Below are 25526 nucleotides of genomic sequence, written 5' to 3' on the forward strand. Positions count from 1 at the left end.
AGAAATAACTTCCAATAATTGTAGTATATATGTCTTTTGAATGATCTGCTCTTTTGTTAAGTAAAATGTGGAAATAGAAAAATTTAACTTTGGATTTTAATATGAAATGAGCTTAATTATAAACAAAAAATTAATAGTTTATGAGTTATTTAATATTTTATGTCAATTATGTGTCGGAATAAAATATAAAATATTTCATAAACTTGATTTTTTGATATCACTATCTTAATACTTTTATATGCAGAATAATTAAAGGAATATCACATCGTATAAAATAAATTATACAATTAAATTAAAAAAAATAGAGACAACTTTTATATTTTTTTGGCACCTCCATCTAGAAGAAAGACAATATGACTAAAATGTGGCCTTCTCTAAATCATGCAATTTTTGTCTGAAACATTTTATCATATTTTTCATATTTTCCGAGATATTCCCGTTTGAAATTTTTCACCCTGTATGTATGTATTTTTATCATATTTTGTAATACTTGTTAAATTACCAATACTGAATGATTAAAACAAATGAATGAAGAAAGATGCGATCTTATATAAGATATTACAAGACGAAAGTTTTTGTCATGAATATTAAAAATCTTTTTAATAAATTATAATTTGTTTCTTCTTGTATATATTACAAATTTCTGTGTAAGAATGAAATGACTTTCAGACGAAATTGTTTTTAATTAAATGTAAGAATATGTTCCATAGATTTTAAGAAACTAACATATCAACAAAAGTGTTGAATATGTAAATCCTTGCAGTCCAAACAGTCTTGAATATATAAATAAACATTTATTTATCACACTGCTAATTGTGAAACATAAAGAATTAAACTGCAATTTCTACAGAAAATTTTATGGAATACTTCTGAGATTTTTTATTATTTTTTAATTATTTTATCACATTTCCGTGACGTCTCATTTAAAATGAAATATAAAAAATGCTATATATATATATTAGGTGTTGGAATTAATTCGTAGCGTTTTACAAGTGATGGGAAGTACTTTCATTAATGTATTTTTTAATGCTCATGTGAAATAAATAACATTCTTTCATTAAAAAACGCTATGAATTAATTCCAACACCTAATATATACATACATTATATAGCAATGATTCAACAGTTTATGCTCACAAACATATATAATAATTATCACTTCTAATATTTATGTAACGCAAACGATAAAACACATTTTATTTACATAATTTTAAATTTCTCGAGTAATATATCATAGTTTTTTTTTTCTGTTTTTCACAAAATTATTACATAAATCACGTGAATTTGTGTTGTACGTTTAGACATGTCTTATTCCTAAAGCAAGATAATCGCGTATTTAATTTTAATCAAGCAAGCGATCTTAATTTTAATCACAAATTCGTGAACTAATTTAAAAAACTGATTTTAGAGTCTAATTAAGAAGCCATTTTAAAATTATCTTTCGAGATAATAGCTCAAATCGTCCCAAATTATGTCCCAAAAAGCTCAATGAAAATTTCATAGGAATTCTTTCTTTTATTAAGGGGGTATAACACCTTTTACGGCCAAAATCGATCTCATTTTCAAGATTTTTTTTTTTTACATACAAAGAAGTGCGCAATTCAAAATCGGGTCTTTGGGCTTTTTTATTTACATATTAAAGACACTGAACATATTTTTTGTTTTTGAAAAATCATCATGGTTTATAAAATAAACGCCGTCAAAAGAGGCCGCTAGCGTCGCGTATGTCTTGCTGATGTACACGATTGTGGCTGACTGGAGTGACCTAAAGCAAAAATACAAATTGGTTCTTAATCTGTGATAGTTTGGCTAAGGTAGTACCGGTGGATTAAAAAAAATATCAATTTTTGAGAAAATGGCGCGACTTTGAAAAAAAAAATCGAATTTTCGCCTAAAAATCTGACATAAAATCGATTGCCAAAAAAAATCTAGTGATTCTTTTTAAAAAAGACTAGGTAGTACCATAAAGGCACCCATGCTGAGTATAAAGATATTTGATTTTTGTCGATCGGATAAAAATTGTTGGGCGTTGTGATGTACACCAGCTTGAAAAATAGTGTTTTTCAGAAAACGCGTTTTAAGTTTTGGTACGAGAAATCTTGCAATTATTAGCTTATTACCTTAATCGGCAATGCCTGGCCCGTATAATTGTCCTTCCAAATTAAGGTCCTCATCATCTTTGGCTTTTTATTGGACATGTCAAGTCTCCGAGCTGCTTTAGCTTCCGCAGTCATGGCGCGCTCGGCTGCGCGGATCCGCCGTTCATCGGTTTTTATGCAAAAGTTGTAGCAGGTGGTACCGATCGTTAAGTTAAGAACTTGCATAATTTCCAATACACTTTTTAGGCCATCGTTGAAATTGCAAACAGCAAAATTTGCAGCAATATCAACGATCGCCTTGCTGCTGTGGACCCCTTTCGGCGCTATAGACCACAGCACAGAGTTGAAGCTCTCGTTGTTATTTTGAATATACCCGCCAAGACAGCGGGATAATAAATCGTCAGAACTTAATTCTTCGTAGATAGGCTTGACTGCTTTGAAAACTTCATCCTGAAATACTTGACAAACACAAGAGAAAGGCAGCGAGCTCGGTGAGGCCCTCTTCCCGCGCTAGAGGTAACACACAAGCATAGCTGTTTTCGACGTGAAATAAATTCAAGATCGCTTAGGCGTTAATGGGATCATATTCTAGACATCTTAAAGTATCATTTAAGCCAATAAAAAATTTTTTTTATTTTTTGAAGCCGCAAAGGTGTTATACCCCCTTAAGTCGGTAGAAAAATTCTTGTTGATATTTGTATATTAAATTCTTGTTAATATTTTTTTATTACAATAAAAAAATTGACACATTATATATTAATCAAAGTATTTTCTATTTTTTTCCCATCTTTCTGGCAATATGCAAATATCACGTCGAAAAAAGGAATCGTATTTTGATTGACCCATTGATCATACATCTTCGACATTTGAGAAGTGCTCACCAAATAAGCCGTGCTGTATTGATCTGAATAGATTATAATTTGAAGAGGCAATGTCTGGTGAAGTAAAAGTAAGCTGAATGCGGAAGAACTTCCCATTCCAACTTCAACAATGCTTCCTTGGTCTCCTTAGCAACATGTGGCCTGGCACTGTCATGCAGCAGGATGATCTTGCGACGGTTGCTAACTATTTGTGGTCGTTTTTTAATTAATTCTCTGTACAGTTGCCTTAGTTGCTTGCTGTAGCAGTGTCCCGTAATGGTTTGCTCCGATGGCAACAACTCAAAGAAGAGTACATCTTCTTGATCCCACCAGATACACAGCAGAACCTTACGACCGTGGATATTGCGTAGTGGCATTGATGATATTGATTAGCCGGGCTCCACCGATGTTTTTGCCTTTTAGGATAATCGAAAAATATCCATTATTCTCCTCCAATTACAATACGCCATAGAAAACTTTTCTTTTTTTCTTTAGCAAGCAATAAAAGGCAGACGTACCGATTGCCAATTGCGCATTCGGATAATTTATGTGCCACTTTCCATACTTCTGGACTTTTCCCATTGCATTTAAATAATAGGGAACAATTGATGAATGATCAACTTTTAGTTGCAATGCAATCTCACACGATTAGACTGAATCTTCATTAAGCATCTTTTGCAATTCATCTTTTTCCACAACAGGATTTCCGGAGCGTTTTTCGCTGATATTGAAATCACCGCTTTTAAATCGTATAAACCAATTTGTGCACGTTCTAATGGTTATAACATTTTCATCATATATCTCACAAATAATTCTGTGTGCATCAGCAGCAGTTTTCTTTTGATGGAAACAAAACAAAAAACAGTGGCGAATATGCTCTTTATCCGGCTCCATTTTTAATCGTAATAAATGTAAGATTATGTTACAATTTATAGTTATCAGTTAGTTTATCATGCATAAATGTTAATGCAAAGATGCCAACTTACAAAAACATAATATAAACTTTTCTGTCTATAAAATCAAACTAAGGCCTGTATACAGACATTTATCCGCATCGGCAAGAACTTTTGTGCCGATCTAATATCATTCAGCATTTATAGAGCACTCTATATATTGATATTTTATTATGTATTTTTAATATATATAATTAAGAAACATGAAAATTTTGTAATCTAAATAATAAGTTAAATGACTCAATAATAAGTCTAACAAATGGTTTTTGAAAAGATTTAATTAAATGCTCAAGTAGAGCCGTCAAATGTAATGTATGTCCTCAAGTTTTACAGTGAATACGTGCTTTATGCACTGCTCTTCAGAATTATTAATTATCACGAGTATTTCTTGCATCCTTCTTCTCAGATTTTCTTTGAAAGTTAGATACTGACCGTAAAATTTTTTTTCATCAAAACTAGTACCAAAAAATTATATTATCGATGTATTACCAATATGTGCGGAAAGATAAGGAGCATATATTTTTAACCTTGTATCGTATAACGCGTGTATATTTTATGATATGCTTTTAATAATTTATTGAATATTTTTGTTACAACCCGATAAAAAATTATTCATGCATGAATGTATAAATATGTATAAATATATGTATAAATAATACATAAACATGTATTATTATATATAAGATATTTATACATATTCATACATCCTTGTTTCTTTTATAAAATTGCTTTTTAGTGTAATAGAAATAATAATAGTAATGTGAAAACATTAAAAATAATCAAAGGGATAATTTTCGCATTTCGTTTCAGAAAAAAGTTTGGAAAAATGTAAAAAAAATTACTCATATATAATTATGCATAATTTTATACATAATTATAAATAAATAATTTTTTACATTTATTCAAATTTAATTTTTTTCTAAAACAAATATTATGAAAATTACCCTTTTAATTATTTTTTATGTTTTCACGTTATTATTATTTCTATTACATTAAAAAGTAATTTTACAAAAGAAAGAGAGGGATGTATGAACATGTATGGACATATTTCATACATGATTATACATGTTTGCAAATATTTATACATATGTTTATACATATTTATACATATTCATGCATAAAAATTTGCTGGTGTTAATTAAGAAGAAAAATATTTGCTAGAAAATTTGCCAAAATCTTTTTTTTTTTTTAAATTTATATCATAGATTTAAATCTTTTCAATAATTGAGATATAAGAGAAATACTAGAAATTTTCGTATTTAATTTAATTTCATCCACCCAAAAGTTCTTACATACAAAATCAATTATTCGTGGGTAAAGCGACAAGACTGTGAAGTAAAGATTTCGGACTTTGAAAACTATGATTGTGTTACACCGTATACTTCTCGCGAACGTTAACTTACGAGTTGAAAACTCAGTTAAATGAAAACTTACTTAGCCCAACTATCCGCTTTTATATCAGCGTTAATTCACGAATTTGACAACGATCAGCTGACGAAATCGACAGAAACGTTTCTCTTATACTCCATCAGGTGATGCAATGTTTTATTAAACATACAAGACAAAAACACACGAGTAGTTAACATAAAAGCATTACAAAAAATATAAAAATTTCTTCTTTCGAAGAATTGTTTTTCATAGCACTTATTTGCAAAATTGATGCGGAAATATTCATTAGAAATTACGTCCATTTTCTATACATACTAATGAAATTTTAATAAATATTCATGCGTATAAAAGTTTATTTAAATCCATTTATCATTAAAAATTGTTTATACCTAAAACTGTGACAAAATATGGCAATACATTATATAAACCATCAAAAACCAAATAATTTTTTTTTTATATTTTCAGGCGCATTTATATCAATGTTTTACTAATTTTAGCTTTTTTTAGCTGTTTTGATGGATACTTTTAGCTAACGTTGTACAGTCAAGACCTTAATGAATTTCTATAATTTTTATAATTCGGAATTGTTTTTATTTCGACGTTTACGTCCGCAATTGATTAATTACAAAATTTTGATTAAGTTTGAACTATATAAAAATATATATAAAAATAAAGTAAACTTCTCTTTAGATTATAGCACATCACTCGCTTGTTTATTTGCACTCTTACAATTTAACTTTTGACACAGCTCGTACATTTTCATTAAAATGTAGCTTCGATAAACATAAATAAATAATAAGGCTTACGTGTGCTTAAATAAACGACGATACGTCAAGATCATAAAACGAGCAAAAAATAATTGTAAAAAAGAACTGAAAATATATATTTATTCGAATTTATCAAAAGCCACATGTAGACCGGTATTCATATAGATTTTTTTTTATTTCTGATCATACATCTCTTACATGTACCATTTTATAAGACAATACAGAATGGTATTAGCATCTTAAAACATCTATTTATATAGAATAATCTTAAGTATGAAACGCCTCCGAACGCGATTTACTCTTTTTATAAAGCAACTGGACGAAGATGAATACTTTTATTATCGATTTTTTTACCATGCATATTACGCGTGCGCGCTTTTTAAAATAGTTGAACATATATAAAATCATATAGATATTGCGCATCATCAAAAATATTATTAGTGGCAAGTATCGATTCTTTCACGTGTATCTGCGAAACGGTCAACACGCCGGTAACGCTATCGTTCTCCGATAACTCCGTCGTCGTTGGCGTCGTAACTCGTACGATCGTACGAAACGAAAGAAGAGTGGAGATTGACGACGGCGCGGCGCGGTGACGGTACGGCATGTGACAGACGCGTGCCTCGCGAAATCTGACGATCCTCGCGTCAAGTAAAAACCGGCGGCGGGTGAAGGGCTGGGTGACGTCGGTGGGTGACGTCGCGATCACGACGTGCTTTTTCTTGCTCGTGACAGAAAATTAGAAGGGACGCGCCGCGCGCGCCTTTTTGCTTTTTTCGCTGGTCGTCCGGTCCAGGTCGTCGTGCGATCTCGTGATCGTCATCGTCGTCTTGGTCGTGGTCGTGGTCGTCAGTCGCGCGCGCGGATGCGGCACACCGGGTGGTGGACGCGCATGCGCTCGCTGAAACCGTGCTCCGATTGGTCGTTGCCACATGGTCTGATGTCAGACCACAGAGACAGTGCGATTCAATAATAAGATGCTGGTGTGAGCTAGATGGTAGTCAGTTCTCAGTACGCCCGACTTGCCGATTGTCTCTCTGGAGAGCGAGTCACTCGCGCCACACTCAGCCCGAGGTGAAAGCTGAACGAAGCGAGGTTCTGCGAGGAAGAGAACACCCGTAACCCGAGTAACCCGTGCGCGGCAGTCATTCGAAAAACTGCAATTAGGAACGCTCTGCTCCAACTTTTTCCGGGGGGATTGTTCGTACACGAGAGAGTGAGCGTGAGTCAGGTGAGTCGCCGCTCCGCGCGATCGATACCTCGTCCGCTTCCGCTTCCGGCCAGGAGAGATGTTGCCGCCGACATCCGTTCCAAAGCATGCAAACGCATTGTACAGTTCGTCAAAATTTATTAAATAATACCTACATTTTCTTTCAGCTATGTGCGACATTTGTAAAAAAAAAAACACATCGGATACAATTTCAGAAATTATGTTAAAAGAACATTGGATTCATTATCGAATAGTTTCATAGGTTTTTTTTTACTTATACAAATATAATTGATTGTATGTAATACACGACAAATGTTCTCTCAACACAGTTCACTCTAGCAAATTTTTTTTCAAGTTTTTTTCAAGTTCAAATAATCGTTTACTTGTGTAAAGGAAGAATTTCATAATTCACAAGTGTCTCTGTCTCTTAATTTTGTGCCGTGAGTCTGTTATTAGATTTAATAATCTTTTATTTTTACGGTTATTAATGTACGAAGAAACATCAATCGGATAAAAATGTGGTAACACTCCGAAAAGGAATCGGAATTTTGCCTAGTTTAAAGTTTAAATTTCAATAGTGAAATATTAGCGAAAGATATATAAACGAGACATAAGTATTTGAGAGATTCTCCGTGTAAAAAAAGAAATATTCGATTAAAGAATCATTTTTTATAATCAAGTATTTCAAAGAGATTTTCGCAAGAAATTACGTCCAAGGTTTTCCAAAATTTTCCACGACAGAATCGTATCATATAAATAATCATAATCCTTCCGAGATTCATTTTTTGAACCATACGTGATTAAATAGAAAATTAAATTCTATGTAAAACAAAAATTATCTCATGATAAAGCATAATCAATATTATGCAAGAATGGATTACGATCTTTCTTAGAGATGATGAAGATATTTTACCATATTATGTTGAATGACATGAGGCACTTATCAAATGCTAATAACTGCTTATGTATACATGTAATACATATGTATATAGAATAATGTTTAATATATGTAAATAGTGACAACAAAATGTAAAATGACTAAAAAAACTACTCGAAACGCAAAATAAAACAAAAATAACCGACTATATTATTGTATCGAGCATCTAATGAAACATTCTAATGCGTGGTATCTAATATGGTATAAAGAGAGTAAAACAAACACATGCATTTGGTTTTACTTTATATTTATACTTGTACAATGCTTGTATGAATAATATAAAGAGTAGCGAATATTCGTACGTATTATAGAGATCATTTGGACGCTACTTTCGTTTTTTATACTTGGAAACTCAACGTTACGGATAAACGATGTTACGTTTGTACTTGTATTGCGTCATAATATATAGCTTTAGCAAGTATAATGTCAAATGTGTACTTGTGAATTTGCTTACAAATGATTACAAATATAACGAGAATAGCGGAAGGCTGTAAACATACGAAGAAAATATCGAACTGAAAACAGTAAAAAGCCTTCACTAGCCTGGCAAAAATGATAAAACTTAAATAAAAGATTTTTTTGTTTTTAGCAGTGTTCAAGTTGATACAATTAAAATTTGAAATATTTTTGTATTCAGTTAGAAAAATTACGTTTATCAAAAATCTTTATTTAAAATCGAGAGATTCTGATTTTCGTTTATACGATGTACTTATGTATTGCACTTTTTTTTTCTCGTTCCAAGAATTACTGATATTCCTTAATTACTAATTACAATCACACGCACCTGTTGCGGATGCGTGGGCGTAAGGAGTGCCGAACGTGACTCTAAGCTTAAATGATTGATCAATTAACCGAATGATGATTAGTATGATGAGATAAAGAAGCGCGATAATTGACCTCTGACTGTATATACAATTAGTTCCATAATATACCTCAATTAACATGAAAGTTACATATGACTTTCAAATTTATCATTTACAATGATAATATTGACATGTAAAAAAACTCATTTAAAAGTATTAAAGTTGCAGCTCCGATTGAAATACAAAAACAAAATTGTTAGTATATTTTAATGTTTATTAGTAGCATTTGAATTTCTTCAAGAAATATAAGATATAATAGAAATGTTTATATATATCGTCTTTCGATTTTTTGCTCAATAACGTAACGCGGTATAGAGTATGCGCATCGATTAATATATTTTTAATTAACAATATATTTTTAAAAATCAATTAACAATATGTGAAAAATAATATTTGTGCAACACATTTTTAATATCAATTTGGAAAGAACAAATTTGATAATATTGGATTATCAAATATTGAATACAAATTAAGATAATATCATATCGCTTAGCAATTCGCTGTTCATAATTTATCTCTCTCTCTCTCACACACACACACACACACACACACACACACACACACCCACACCCACACAAAATATTACTTATGTAATAAGATATACTTAGCACAATATACTACAAATTATATTTATATTCGTGTCTGAAAAAATTGAGTATTTATCATTTTATATCATTACAGAAGTGTTCGAGAAGAGCTCGTGCGAATAATGTCAAGTTAATATCAAGTGTAAGGCAAGTGCGATAAAAAGCCGGTACTTGTCACAATTTCTTATCGAACTGCGTGACCTTGAAAATTCAGTTTAAATACTTATAATTCCGATAAGAATGAGACAGAGTCACCTTATTAACGAATGTAGGTTTGATTGAAGATGAATTTAAAAAAAAAACTATGTGTACATGTATATATACGTCATATGTATATGGTAATCATGTTATTCGTCTTTTTAAATTATAAAATATATTTCTCAAACAAGTTTGTCATAGTAATGTCTCGAAAAATTTAAATTTATCTCTTTCAATATGAATTTTTATTTTAAGATGAAAAAGAGTAATTATTGCGTAAAATATAACAAATGCGTGAATGGTAGATACTTATTTACCTGTTCTTTTACGAGACTCGCGCGATGCTCGTTGACGCGTTATAATACACAGTGACGGTATATTTTCAAGATCGAGTGTTATGTTCACTCGCATCTAGAAGTGGAATACTGTTTCAGAAGATAGCTGGAACTCTCGGAAACCCCCATTGTCTTTAGATACTCACATACCGGCGCGTCACGAACGTTTAATTAGTAGACACGCGACATAACATACGCATAATAATCGCGACAAAGAAAATTGAATCGGATTGAATTGAATTGAATTGAATTCGCGATTATATGCGCGTTCGCCAGACGTCCACATCGCGACAACGTGATAATGCAATCGACCTTCCGACTTGAACTTATTAAATTAACATATTACGGCACAAACGAACAAATTTTTGCTTTCTTATTGTCTTATTCGTAATTTCATTATTTTGATTGATTCAAAATAGCAATAAAAATCGAGTATAATCAGAAGATAAAGTAATAAAATCAGAAAGACGTAATCTATCGATATTGAAAATAAACATTTTAAAGTGTTAATTAATACAGAAGGTCTGATGGAAATGATGAATCTTCTGAGAACTCATTCTAAGAATGTTAGACTAACTTGGTAAAAAAACTCAAGCAACTATAATTAACAACTGAATTACATTATTTTTATGATATGTTTTTACTTTTTTTCATGAATAATGCTAAGTGTAAACTTAATTAGAAGTTAATAGTGACGTAACCACTATTTTTTACTGAAATAATTAAAAAATATAGGAATGAAAATGCAAGTTTATTTTTTATTTTGTTCTGTAACTGTATTGCAAAAGTTGCGTAAGTTTAATGTAGAAAAAGGGACATTTTAAAATTCCAAATTGATGCAGTTAAATAGCCGTTTTTTCCAGAATGTCGTTTTTAGGGCTTGAAGTTGAAGAGTATTCAATGTCGCATGATAGTGTGCGGATAAACCGAATCTTATCGTGAGTTCGATACGAATTCCTAGACAACGGATTGGCTGTAAACTTAACGTATTTACAGACGGATAGTCTCACGTATCGGAATATAAGTATGACGCTGAAGCAGCTAAGTATATGAGATGAGAAATATTTGCTGAAAAACAAGCTTGCAATTAAGAAGTTAAAAAAGTGTTCATAAAATACGTACGCGTGACATTTGCTGATTTCTCAAACTACATGTTGTATCGACAGAACACATTCCGGAGTATGTGATATAACAAATATCATAACCATCGTTAATATCGTATCGTATGTATGGTATATTATAATTCTTCTTATCGGAATAATTCGAAGAGGCACGTTTGAGATAAATTTTCGTAAACGTCTGGCTAAATATTTTTATACTTTATTCGAGATACGTTGATCTGTTTTGCATGATTTTGTCTAGAAATAATAAAAAAAGTAATATTATCGTAAATGTAAATAATTTATGTAATATGTCGAAATACGACTTACAAGGTACATGGCACTTCAATATTTGAAAATGAAATAGACCATTCCTATATTTGCAATAATCCTATTATTGCAATAATGTATCTTCAACTACTAACTAGACATGAGTGCAATAATATACACGAACTATAAATAACTTTTTGAGGAAGAAAATTGATTTTTCGAAAAAGAGCGACGATTCTACGAACATTTGTCAAGCAAAGTTGATTTATCCAGAAACTCTATTGAGATTACTCAATTAAGTATTTTATATGTCAATTGAAGATAATCGCGTGTAGTAATCGCCTCGTGTTCAGCCATCTCAAAGAGACGGTTAAACGAGATTCCAGGGCGTGACAGATAAACGTAAATGATTCCTACATTTATTTTCTAGGATTGGAATAACATAAAAATTCTGTTGAAATATATTTGTCGATAAATTTATTTATTTTGTAAATTTAATTGTAAAATTGTTGATTTCAACGTCTTCTCTTAAATCTGAGAAAAAGCAATCAAAATTAATGACAAATCAGATTAAGATAATTAAGAAAAGTTTTTTTTTTAAGTAGAAAAAAATATTTTCTCTAATGACTTTTATACATGTTCTTATGATATATTCTTATTTCTTAAGTAAGATACTGAAAAAGATTTATCGTTTGTCTAAATATACTTTAAATATGTTCTACGCTGTAGATCAATTAGATTTATTGAAAAACCTAACAACTCAAATTGACTAATTCTATCTTTGCAGATAGGAATCCAGAGGGAGAAAAGTTTGAATCTTCGGCAAGATGCCTGCTCAGTTTGAAAGTGTCAACAGTCCAATGACGCGAGAGTCCGTGATCGGAAATGGAGTATCGTATTCCGTTGATAGCGACATCGTCATTACGGGCATATCAGGTAAATGTCGGTTGCACGATTAAGCGAATCACGGCACGACTAGGCAGATCGTTATGAGAGCGTAACGCATTGACTGGATGAATGTTTTTTCAGGTCGTCTGCCCGAGTCGTCTAATATCGAAGAGTTTAAGGAGAATCTGATGAAAGGAATAGATATGGTCACTGATGACGAACGTCGTTGGCCATCGGGTCTCCATGGACTACCGGATAGAAGTGCCAAGATCAAGGACCTCAGAAGCTTTGACGCTTCTTTTTTCGGAGTACATCCTAAGCAGGCACACGTAATGGACCCGCAGCTTCGCATGCTGTTAGAAGTCACGTACGAGGCGATAGTTGACGCTGGCGTCAATCCCTCAACCATAAAAGGATCGCGCACTGGTGTATTTATTGGTGTCTCTTCTTCAGAATCAGATGAGTTTTGGATGAGAAACACGGATGATATAAACGGTTTGTATATTATGAAAAATTGTGCTGAATATCTTACCAATTATGTATTTTAATTTTTACTATCTACCGCGAACAATAGGTTCGCTCAAGTTCCAGTTTAAATTTCATAAAAACTAAAAAAAATTATTATAATCCAAGAATTTATCTAAAGATAAGAAAATGACTATAATATGGACGTGTACGAAATCGTTGTTTATATTTTCCTACTTAACAAGTATTTGTTATGGCGAGAGAAAATTATACGGTATCTGCTGAGATTAAGCCGATTGTATTTGCTTGCAGGATATGGATTGCTCGGGTGTTCCAAATCGATGTTCGCCAACAGAGTCTCTTACTCTTTTGACTTCAATGGACCTAGTTACGCGATGGACACGGCTTGTTCCTCAGCAATGTATGGCATACATCAGGCAGTTACTGCAATGCGCGCCGGCGAATGCGATGCTGCAATCGTCGGTGGACTGAATCTCGTATTAAGACCGGAGGCTTCGCTTCAATTTCACAGACTGAATATGCTTTCTCAAGATGGCAAGTGCAAATCATTCGACGTTTCGGGTAACGGTTATGTAAGATCCGAAGCGGTAGTGGCGATATATTTGCAAAAAGCAAAGGATGCGCGCAGAGTATATGCTACGGTGATTCACACGAAAACAAACACCGATGGCTATAAATCTCAGGGTATCACGTATCCCAATGGTGAAATGCAGAATCGATTGTTGCGTGAGATCTACAATGAAGCGGGGATTAATCCCGCAGACGTGAGTTACGTGGAGACGCATGGTACTGGTACTAAAGTAGGCGATCCAGAGGAGATCAATTCTGTCGACGAATTGTTTTGCAAAGGCAGAAAAATTCCCTTGCTGATTGGCTCGGTAAAATCCAACATGGGTCACTCGGAACCCGCCAGCGGACTATGCTCAATCGCCAAGGTGTTGATCGCGATGGAAACGGGCATAATACCTGCAAATTTACACTTCAATATTCCAAATCCGAACATTCCTGGCATAAACGAGGGACGTATTCGAGTGATCGACAAGGCCACACCGTGGAACGGTGGTCTCGTGGGCATCAATTCGTTCGGCTTCGGCGGCGCGAACGCGCACGTCATTCTCCGCAGCAATCCAAAACCAAAATTATCACCACTATTGAACATCACCGAACTGTTGCCCAAATTGATTGCTGTATCAGGTCGAACGGAAGAAGCTGTGCACACCTTACTAAATAGAGCACAAGAGCATAATAAAGACGACGAGTTTCTCTCGCTTTTACACGTAATGCACAATAATGACATTCCTGGCCATCATTTTCGCGGCTATGAGATACTTAACGTTGATGGCACACGTGAAGTGAACGAAGTAGTAAACTATAACGAGAGACGCCCCATTTGGTTCGTATTTTCCGGCATGGGTACGCAATGGCCGGGCATGGCTCGTCAACTATTCGGAATTGAAACTTTTCAACGTAGTTTACGACGAAGCGCAGATGCGTTGGCGCCCCATGGTATCGACCTGATGAATATCATCATAAACGCCACGGATGATACGTATGAGAACGTGTTGGATTCCTTTGTATCTATTGCAGCTATGCAGGTTGCTCTCGTGGACATTTTAACATCGATAGGCATACATCCAGACGGTATAGTCGGACATTCCGTTGGAGAATTGGGTTGTGCTTATGCTGATGGCGCGTTTACACCGGAGCAAACTGTCTTAGCGGCTTACTGTAGAGGTAAAGCGATTGTAGAGTCCAATTTGGAACCGGGTGCCATGGCGGCAGTTGGTTTGAGCTGGGAGGAGACGAAAAAAATTTGCCCATCCAATATCGTTCCAGCTTGTCACAACTCCGCCGATTCAGTCACTATTTCCGGTCCAGTGGCATCTCTGCAAAAGTTCGTAGAAACCTTGAAAAGCAAAGATATCTTTGCCAAAATGGTGAAAAGTTCCGGTTTCGCTTTCCACAGTAAATACATAGCCTCAGCTGGACCCAAGTTACGCGCTTCACTTGATAAGATCATACTAAACCCGAAACAGAGATCGCCCAGATGGATTTCTAGTTCCGTACCGGAGAGCGCATTGAGCAGTCCGCTCGCGAAGTTTAGCTCGTCTGCATATCACGTAAACAATTTGCTCTCTCCTGTACTCTTCCACGAAGCAATCGCGCATATCCCAGGAAATGCGATAACAATCGAAATTGCGCCACATTGCCTGCTACAAGCAATCTTACGCAGATCATTACCACCAACGGTGACCAATATCGGTCTCCATAAGCGGGATCATCCAGATAATCTGGCTTTTCTGCTATCTAACGTGGGCAAGCTGTACATGGCCGGTGCGCAACCTGACATCTCCAAATTATATCCGCAAATTAGTTTTCCTGTAGGTCGTGGAACACCGATGATCGGACCAGTAGTCAGGTGGGATCACTCTACCGCGTGGGACGTTGCTGTTTTCAAAAAGATATCAGGCCACTCTGGAGAGTGCGTCGTCCAACTAGATCTGTCGAAAGAAACAGACGCATATTTAGCGGGACACCAAATAGATGGACGAGTCCTTTTCCCAGCCACTGGCTACATTCTATTGGTGTGGAAAACTTTGGCGAAATTGCGAGGCACCGACTTTGAACGATTGCCAGTGGTGTTCGAGAACGTGCGTTTTCAACGAGCTACCATCATGCCAAAGGAAGGAACGGTGAAATTTTCGATAACCATCTTTGAGGGAACGGGAGACTTTGAGATCTGCGAGGCTGGTGCTATCGTCGTTAGCGGAAATGTCCATGCGTCTGAGACAATCGAGAAAAATCAACTGAAACTACCACCACCACCAATACCGCCTACTGACGAGGAAACTTTGCCTTTAAACACTAAGGACATTTATAAGGAACTAAGACTACGTGGATACGAGTATCGCGATATATTCCAAGGAATCAAATTTTGCGATAATTATGCTACTGCCGGCGAACTTTACTGGTTCAATCAATGGATTCCGTATATAGATACTATGCTTCAGTTCAGCGTATTGTCCATCAGCCACAAGCTACTGTATTTACCATCGCGTCTCCAATACGCTGCAATCGATCCCATTCTTCATAATCGACTAGTGAAAGAATTACCAGAAGATGGTGGATTGCCGGTGTATTACTACAAGAATATCGATATTATTCAATCGGGTGGCATCGAGCTCAGAGGATTGAAATCTTCCTTGGCACCTCGACGACAGCAGACTCAAGCCGATCCTAAACACGAACGATACATTTTCGTGCCTTATGAAAATTTGCATAGCCTGGTAGAGGATCCAACGAGAGGAAAAGTGCATGCCCTCATTGTACTTTCGCAAATCATACATGAGAACCTGATGGCGTTGAAATTGAAGACTGTGGAAGTTGCAGGCGAACGAGCTGCGGAAGCTCTCTTAGCACCAATTATACTCGATATTTTGCAAGGCGAACTGGGCTTGCCTATTGTAAGTATCGCAGGAGTATAATAAACTGTCCCCGCTCAAAATGTAATATTTTTTTCATTAAAAATTTCTAGTGTAGTATATGTAGAATAGAAATAAATCTCCAGAAACTAAACACGGATATCTTTTGCTGACAAATAGTCATTTCAACAAATATTCAGAGCATTCTACATATTTTAATAAATTACACTATTACAAGATTAATAATTAAACAGAAGCTTTAGAAAATAATAATTACAAAGGATTTTATATCTATGATTATTAGTGTTATTTGAAAAAAAAAAATATTTTTGTTCTGCTAAAACATACTATCCATTTATTATTTATATATGCACAATTTTAAAATGTATATGTCAGAAACATAATCAACAATCATAATTTCCTATTTGTGATTGCTTTTTTTTCAAGATGTCTCTTCAATCAATTCAAAATGAATAAAATCACATCGCGTTTATTTCGCTTTGTTTCAGATGGATTTACAAGTGATCGCAGTTTCCACTGATAATTACACGGCGAGTTTAAGTCAAATGAATATGAATGTTGTGATACAAGACGTGAACAAAGCACTTCCCGCTCAAGATGTACACCTTATCATAGCGGCGGACATCTTGTCCAATCAGTCTTATACTGTTCTCAAAAATTTGGCGGCTGCCTTAAAACCTGGCTGTTTCATCCTTTTGGAGGAGACCTCTACGCATCTAGATTTGAAAACCGCGTTGAAGGAAACTGACTTAACATTGAGCGGCAAACAAATTGATCCCATAGGAAAGACTTACTTGTTGCTGAAGAAACGAGAAGAAAGAAAAGAACCAATAATAATACAAATCACAGAGAAAAATCTCTCATGGCTGGAGAATGTAAAAGCAGCACTGAAGAAATCTGATAGCGACGATCAACAACTGCTTCTTGTATCCCAGGGCGAAGAAACGCTTGGTAAGATTACAGGAAAAATTATTTCATACTTTTAATTCACATCTTTAATTATCCTATATAAGGATCAAAATATAAACAGATCGAAAGAATGTCTTGTGACCTTTTGTTCATAGGCTTGGCTGGATTTATGACTTGTATACGACGCGAGGCAGGTGGTGCAAATGCACGCTATGTTTTCATCCAAGATAAGAACGCTCCCAAGTTTGACTTATCTGCACGGTTTTACATGGAACAGTTGGATAAAGGATTGATGACCAATGTGTTAAAAGGAGGACAATGGGGCAGTTATCGACATTTGCCATTAGATCAACAGAACAATGTGTCTTCTCTACAGGTGGAGCATGCATATGTCAACACACTGACAAGGGGAGACCTTAGCAGCTTGAGATGGATTGAAGGCCCATTGAGTTATTATCGACCCGACAATTCTTCTAATATGAAACTTTGCAGCGTGTACTATGCTCCATTGAACTTCAGGTAAGTTTCAACGTATATCGTTTATTGGTAATTTAGATAATAAAGGTCATGACACAAATGAATATAAATTATACAAATTATACAGGGATATCATGTTGGCGAGTGGCAAACTACCACCAGACGCTCTTCCAAGGAATATGGCCACGGAAGAATGTATATTAGGACTCGAATTTTCCGGGAGAGATGCTGACGGTCGTCGTGTGATGGGCATAGTTGAAGCTAAAGGATTAGCAACTACTGTATTAGCGGATCTTGATTTCCTTTGGGAAGTACCCGACAAATGGACCTTGGAACAGGCAGCAACAATACCTGTCGCTTATGCAACTAGTTACTATGCTCTGTTTATACGGGGTCGATTGAAAGCAGGCGAAAGTGTGTTAATCCACGCTGGTACAGGCGGTGTTGGTCAAGCAGCGATCGCCATTGCTTTACATGCTGGTTGTACCGTCTTCACTACCGTTGGCACATTAGAAAAAAGAGAATATCTCAAGAAAATCTTTCCGCAGTTGAACGACAGGCATATCGGTAATTCTCGAGATACGAGTTTTGAACAACTAATACGTGCGGAGACGCAAGGACGTGGAGTCGACGTCGTGCTAAACTCACTGGCAGAGGAAAAGTTGCAAGCCGGCATTCGGTGTCTCGCGTTTGGTGGCCGTTTTCTTGAAATCGGCAAGTACGATTTGTCGAATGACAGTCGCGTAGGGATGTCAATGTTTTTGAAAAATACGTCTTTCCATGGTATATTGTTGGATGGACTATTTGGAGAAGATAGCGTAGAAAAGAAAGAACTGATAAAATTCGTTTCGGAAGGAATCAAGAATGGCGCGGTACGTCCTCTCCAATCGACCGTGTTTTCAGAGCAACAGCTCGAGCAAGGATTCAGATTCATGGCGACAGGCAAGCACATCGGCAAAGTGTTACTGAAAATTCGTGATGAGGAACCAAAGAAGCGTACATTATCAACACCGAAGACAGTAGCCGCGATTCCGCGTACTTATATAAATCCGGAGAAATCGTATGTATTGGTTGGTGGTCTCGGTGGATTCGGTCTAGAACTGGCTAATTGGATGGTCGCTCGTGGCGCTAAATTCATTATTCTCGTATCGCGTTCAGGCATACGCATCGGTTACCAGGCACTGTGCGTGCGTCGTTGGCGTGAAAACGGCGTAAAAATCGTTATCTTCACCGGGGATATTACAACATTATCGGGTACCCAACGCTTAATTCAAGAAAGCAACCAATTGGCTCCAGTAGGCGGTATATTTAATCTGGCAGCCGTACTACGTGATGCTCTGATTGAAAATTTGCAAGAAGCCGATTTAAAAGCATCCATTTTACCTAAAGTCAATGTTACAAGGAATTTAGATGCGGTATCAAGGAAGCTTTGCCCATCGCTAGATTACTTTGTGGTGTTCTCATCTATATCGAGCGGTCGCGGCAATATAGGTCAAACCAACTATGGTTTCGCAAATTCGGCCATGGAGAGAATAATGGAAGAAAGGCAAGCTAATGGCTTACCTGGTCTCGCCATTCAATGGGGTGCTATCGGAGACGTTGGCTTAGTTATCGGTAATACATGAAATTTTCCGAAATGATCTAAACTTTCTCTCAATCACATAGCTGTTCTTGAATGAATTACTTTCAAATCTTTTCAATTTGCCTTTTCTTTGATTTTGTCAATTTTATTTTATTTTATGTCTCTTATAAAAAATATTATTGTATAAGACAGTAATAATGACACATATAAAATAGATGGTGCATATTTGCACACTTGTTCTAGATTTATTATACGACACACACACACACACACACACACACACACACACACACACACACACACACACACACACACACACAAATCACAGTTTCTCTTATGATATTATTTCTTTTCAGAAATGATGGGAGATAATGATACCGAAGTGAATGGTACTCTACCACAACACATGTCGAGTTGTCTCGCGACAATAGATATATTCCTTCAACAACCGCACCCGGTGCTCGCATCCATGGTGTTAGCTGAAAAACTTAAACCAGATGACGACAACAAGGCTGACCTCATCGCAACCATTGCTAATATCCTAGGCGTAAAAGAAATTAATACGATTAATCCCAACAATAGTTTGGCCGACTTGGGTATGGACTCGTTGATGGGCACAGAGATAAAACAGACCCTCGAGAGAAACTATGACATCGTGTTGTCAGCTCAAGAGATCCGTGTCTTAACTTTCACCAAACTGCAAGAATTATCTTCGACGAATGGTGAGATAGTGAAAGACCAGCAACCTTTTGCTGAGAAAGCAATCACTGTTACGGACTCAAACCTGTCACTCGATATGCTGATGCAATGGCCGAGCAATGAAGTGCTACCTAAAGAGGCTCTTGTTCCCTTGAAAACAAAAAGTTCCAACGGACCGATATTATTCACTATCCATGGTATCGAAGGTCTTATTAAACCATTAGAATATGTGGCCAGCGAACTTGACAGGCCATGTTGGGGTTTACAGAGCATTGAACAAGCGCCTCACGAAACAATCTCAGAGTTGGCTGAATTCTATGTGAATACTATTAGAAAAGTTCAAAAAAAAGGACCATATCATTTGGCAGCATACTCGTACGGAACTTGCGTCGCCATTGAAATGACTCTACAATTGGAATCCGTTGGGGAAAATGTGATTCTATATCTTATCGATGGTTCAGTGGCATTCGTACGACAGCAATGTGATATGATTGGTAAACTAGAAGAAATAAAAAGTACTACTTCTGATGGCTGTATGAAAGCGCTGGCATATTTCATCATACAATTCAACAAGAACGTCAGTTTTATTCAAGTAGGTATACATATAACAATATTCTATCTGTCATATGATATTTATCTTCGTCTATCTTAAATAAGAAATAAAGATATATATATATAGAGAGAGAGAGAGAAGCACAAGCAATAAGAAACATCTAAAGCATGTATCGAGTCTTGTTAAACAAAAATGAGATTATAATTATAATTATAATTTATAATACTATTAATTTATTAACATTTGTTTGCAATACGTACATAATGAGTGGACGTTTATTTATAATCAACTAATACCTTTTTTTAATCTCTTTGGGATTTGACAATGAATTATGTCATATTATTGTCATAATTATTGAACATCCAGTACATTTTTTAAATCTCAATTAGTCGTTAGCAATTTACGATATAAAATCAGACTATCCAAATATTAATATATATATCTATTACCCAGATAGTAAAATGTCTGCAGTCTTCTAGCAGACTGTTAGCAGGTTCGAGCAGAAAATGATGGCAGTCTGCCATTAACTGCGTCCGCATTAGGCTTGTGTTCTGTTAATATCGCCTGTCGATAGGCAAATTGAAGGCAAATTGTTGGCAGAAACTGAGCAGATCCTGTCGACATTATCTGACTCTTGCAGATTCTGTAACGTTTTTTTTCTAGCAGTCTGTCAACAATATTATGTACATCTAATTCTGTTGTTATTTTGTTGTGTGTAGCAGACATTAAAAAAATCTGTTTTCTACAGACTTAGTTATCTGGGTGTGTGTGTGTGTGTGTGTGTGTGTGTGTGTGTGTGGGCGCGCGCGCGTGTGTATATAAAATTGAGAAATATTATATAAAATATAGATATTAGTTTCATAATTCACAATGTTTTATTTCAGGCATATGATATTTTGAAACAAAGTAATTCGGATGTGGAGATGTTTAATAAAATGATAGAAGCGATAGGTAATACGCCGTTTGTACAAGATGATCTGAAAGTAGCCGGATATCTTTTATTCAAAAAATTAGCGGCTGCTGTAACCTATAATATCAATAAAAAGATCAAAGGACCGGTCACATTGATTAAGGCTGCAGAAAATTTCTTACATCTAGAAAAGGATTATGGTTTATCGAATGTAAGTCTCATCTTTTTTATTAAAGTTCTTCAATATTTTCAATAATTAAGTTCCTTTTTGTAGCATTATAAATTAACTTAAGCAAGTTTTAAATTAAATTTTATTTTGATGTTTTAATATAATTTTAATTAAATATATTTTAATATTGTATCATAATAATTAATTCAAAAATGAAAAATTGATGAAAAAAAATTTCTCAATCATTAGAACATTAGTATAGTTACACTATAATATAATTACAGTATAATATTTACTACCTACTTATCGCGTATACACGTACTTTATTAAAAATTAATAAATTCCATTTTAATCCTCCTCACTATTTGTATGGAATTCATATTTAAAAAGTTGAATATTTTATTTTTTTCTTCTTTTCAGATTTGCATACAACCCGTAAGAATAGAAGAGGTGCATGGTAATCATAGGACGATGCTATTGGGAGAAAGTGCAAAGAAAATCGCAAGTCTCTTACGAGTGTAGCTTGCGGAAGGACATCCGTATTTTAAGTTTTATTATATTTGAAAATGATTGTGTGGCACACATGTCGCGTTGCCGATAGAACTTAATATTTTCCATAATATACAGAAGTTGCAGAAACATTGTACATAAATGTCTTATTAAAAAATTGCAATCTATTGCAAATATGACAAATTATATTGCTACAATGTAACAAAAAATTCTGCACTCTATGAATTGACATGATTAGTAATTTGCAAAAATCTTTCTCGTATATCATCTCACTTCATTATTTTAACTGGTCTAAATTGTTGCAAGCAATTGAATCGTACAAAATGAAAAATAAGCAAAAAGCAACAAAAATATAGCTTTTTAGAATAGTAAATTTGTATGTTACCATTTATTCACGAAATGCAAAAATTTTTGTAATTTTTAAGTTTAAGAATTAATTTTAGGATTACATATAAGAATGTTTGTTATAATTCCCAAATTAAATGTCCTTTATTTACTTTATGTTAATAGCGGACACAGCATTGCTATTTATTTATATGTATATTAATAATTATTCTGTATATTAAAAATTGATTTTCATTACTTTCTTCCTGTTAATTAAAATAAGTATTTTAAACGGGTTGATCTCATTATTTTTAGTTTTTAATTAGAGCTTTTCATCATATAATACAATGATAAAATATTAAGCAACTATAAAATATATCGAAACGTTACACTTGATATGGTTCTTAATTATTAATTAAAACCTTTAGTGTTTTTATTAAATTCTTACTATTAAAATATTCTCAATAAACATTATCTCAGCTATTATAAATTTTTCTCATAATATGCACATTACACGTTTCATTCCATTAATAATTACAAGTTCATCCCAACGAAAAAATATATTTTTCACAAACCACTTTAAAATAATTTAACATGTATATTATCTCTCTTTTTTTCTTGCTTACATATTATAACGTAATATATTATTATAAGCAAAAATAATTGTGTGTACAAATAAATAACACAAATTTATATCAACATTCCAATTCTCTAATTATTTAATCAAATATATTCTCAAAAACAAATTCATACAAGTAATACTTTATTTATTTTCCTTTATATCATTCCTCATATTTACTTTTATTATAATACTGTTCCATTGTGCCATTTGCAAAAAAAATTTATGAATAAAAATATCTTCGATATTCTTACAATTTGTATGATATTTTCCTTCTGTGAATATCAATAAATTTATGTATTCAATAACTAAAAAAATAATGAAATAAATTTTAATTTAATGCATCGGTAAAATTTAGATCGGATATCGCGGCGTTCTTATCGCATGTGAAAGACACGGTCAAAGCGTAACGAGTACCAGATTTCACTTTTTCAACTAGATGTAAATTTTCGCTTCCTGAAGTAAAAATTGATACTCTTCCTGAAAATATTGTTAAATTTTGTCTCGCCTTTTTAGAAGATTTAATCTATAAATTGTAAACGCCTTACCTTTTCTGGGTTCTACTGTAGTATTTACATCATTCTTATCCATAAATATAAATCGGCCGCCTTCAAAATCTTTATTAAAATCATTTAAATATAGCAACGCTGTGTAATGAAACGATTCGTATGTTTCCTGAAATATATAGTTTTTGTTCTAATTCTCTCTCTCTATATAATATATGCAAAACAAAACTTCTAATTGTTAAAAAGAGCAACATGTATAATGACGCATGACAGACCTTATCAATATGTGGATGCCAGTATTCATCATGTATGGTTTTTGCGGGTTTATTAGTCATCCGCGAGAAGAAGGTAGGTTTGGTTAAGTAAATCTTATTTATATCTACGCCGAAATTATGCGCCACCGCATGTTGTATTTTTGTTTTCACTACTCTGTAAGTTAAGGAAGAATATAACATATATTTTTTTTATATAATATTAAATTACTTAATATTCAATCTTAATATTCAATCTCACAATCAGATGAATATTTAACAAAACAATATTTAATAATTTGCATATATACTTTAGAAGTTACAAATTTAAGAGATAGAAATGTATTTATTTTTCTATCATTTATCATAAGAGAATTTAAATAAACAATTTATAGTATTAACGTATTATAGGTCCAATTTGGAACACCAAAGAATGTTTTGCTCTAGATTTACTTCGCAAAAGAAAAAAATATTATAAATAAAAATCATACTTGTAAATTGCTGAATCTATACTGTTGAATATTTTCTTTGCTTCTGGTAGTTTATAGATATTGATAAAACCTTGGCTCTTACTAAGAGCGCCTGAATGAAGATCCAGAATACTCGCGCCACCATCAGATCCAGCCAAATCTATTCCACTTTTCGCTAGTTTCAGTAAAACATCTGCCTCTGTTGTCGAGACGAGTTTGTCAGTTACAACTCTGCCGCATTTTTCTGGTACACAGCCAGAGTATTTTTCTAACTCGTCTCTATAATCCATAGAGCAGTCAACGTTCTGTGTACGACTTACCAATACGTCTTTCTGCTTTGCTAGATATACTTCTTTACCCTGTCTGTTATTATACCAAACTATTAGCAAGACTCCAAGTATCAGAACACATCTAGACCATACTCTTTGATATGGAAAAGATACAGTAGGTCCATATTTCCTACAAGATAGAAAGTAAACTGTTAGTTGATACATAGATATTATTTCACTCTTATAAATTAGATAAGTTTTCAATGGAGTAGCAAAGAGAAAAAGCGAAGTATTTACGTTCTTTTATAATATAATAATAATAATATTATAACAGTAACATTAAAATCTGAAAGTCATATGCTTATAATATAAATATCAATAATAGTACAAGATATTTTGTTTAACTTTATACTCACAATTCAATGGGTTTGCTAGGTTTTTCCGCCTTGTTTTCCTCCTGTGTTATGCTTTCTTTTTGTGCGCTTTTTTTCTTACTTTTTTTCACTTCTTGCGTCGTCATCGTGTATATTGATATATATTATCACTATTGTTTATCTTTTAATTTTATGTTTAATCCAACTTTTCACAGTTCATACACATGTCAACTAGAAAAGTCATGTCGAACTCGTGGTTACTTACTTGTCAATAGTAAATCCAATGTTACGATTTACGATTTCCTTACTGCTTACGTTTTTGTATGTGCCATAAACTTACGATAAAAACGCACAGTGAAATAGCGGCCTTAAGTCTAATCTACATTGGTCGCAAGCGTTACAGCGTCGTGCGACTTTAAAATTGACGCATCGGATTGGTTGATGCCTATGATACGACCAATGTAGATTAGGCTTTAGACTAAAAATACTAGAGACTTTTGAAGAATCTTAAAAGTGGAAG

At 34.1% G+C, this 25526-nt stretch overlaps 3 protein-coding genes across 4 annotated transcripts; 1 reads left to right on the top strand and 2 right to left on the bottom strand.

Annotated features, from left to right (window-relative positions):
• Positions 1-1494: 1494 nt before the first annotated feature.
• LOC105151863 (uncharacterized) lies at positions 1495-21139 on the bottom strand. The gene is made up of 5 exons (XM_087403271.1): positions 21054-21139; positions 10180-11555; positions 2980-3795; positions 2120-2608; positions 1495-1764 (listed from the first exon to the last, which is right to left on the bottom strand). Exons 3-5 carry the CDS (start codon positions 3073-3075, stop codon positions 1699-1701), a joined length of 651 nt encoding a protein of 216 aa, XP_087259397.1. The 5' UTR covers positions 3076-3795; positions 10180-11555; positions 21054-21139; the 3' UTR covers positions 1495-1698.
• On the top strand, positions 6895-22762 carry FASN1 (Fatty acid synthase 1). Its single transcript, XM_011065813.2, has 10 exons — positions 6895-7298; positions 12355-12503; positions 12597-12950; positions 13233-16405; positions 16873-17335; positions 17449-17812; positions 17898-19384; positions 19709-20643; positions 21489-21725; positions 22104-22762. The coding sequence occupies exons 2-10, from the start codon at positions 12395-12397 to the stop codon at positions 22203-22205; spliced, it is 7224 nt and encodes a 2407-aa protein (XP_011064115.1). The 5' UTR covers positions 6895-7298; positions 12355-12394; the 3' UTR covers positions 22206-22762.
• LOC105151861 (2-oxoglutarate and iron-dependent oxygenase domain-containing protein 3) lies at positions 20617-25393 on the bottom strand. Of its 2 annotated transcripts, none has more exons than XM_087403270.1 (5): positions 25049-25393; positions 24385-24822; positions 23918-24071; positions 23685-23811; positions 20617-21247 (listed from the first exon to the last, which is right to left on the bottom strand). In XM_087403270.1, the coding sequence occupies exons 1-5, from the start codon at positions 25150-25152 to the stop codon at positions 21228-21230; spliced, it is 843 nt and encodes a 280-aa protein (XP_087259396.1). In that variant the 5' UTR covers positions 25153-25393; the 3' UTR covers positions 20617-21227. The 2 variants fall into 2 exon arrangements, with proteins under 2 accessions (XP_087259396.1, XP_011064114.1); XM_011065812.2 differs by lacking the exon at positions 20617-21247 and adding an exon at positions 23207-23616 and having other exon boundaries at positions 25049-25392.
• Positions 25394-25526: the final 133 nt, after the last annotated feature.

The sequence above is a fragment of the Acromyrmex echinatior genome, chromosome 2, assembly GCF_024713525.1.
Source record: "Acromyrmex echinatior isolate Ae372 chromosome 2, ASM2471352v2, whole genome shotgun sequence".
Classification (NCBI taxonomy): Eukaryota; Metazoa; Arthropoda; class Insecta; order Hymenoptera; family Formicidae; genus Acromyrmex; species Acromyrmex echinatior.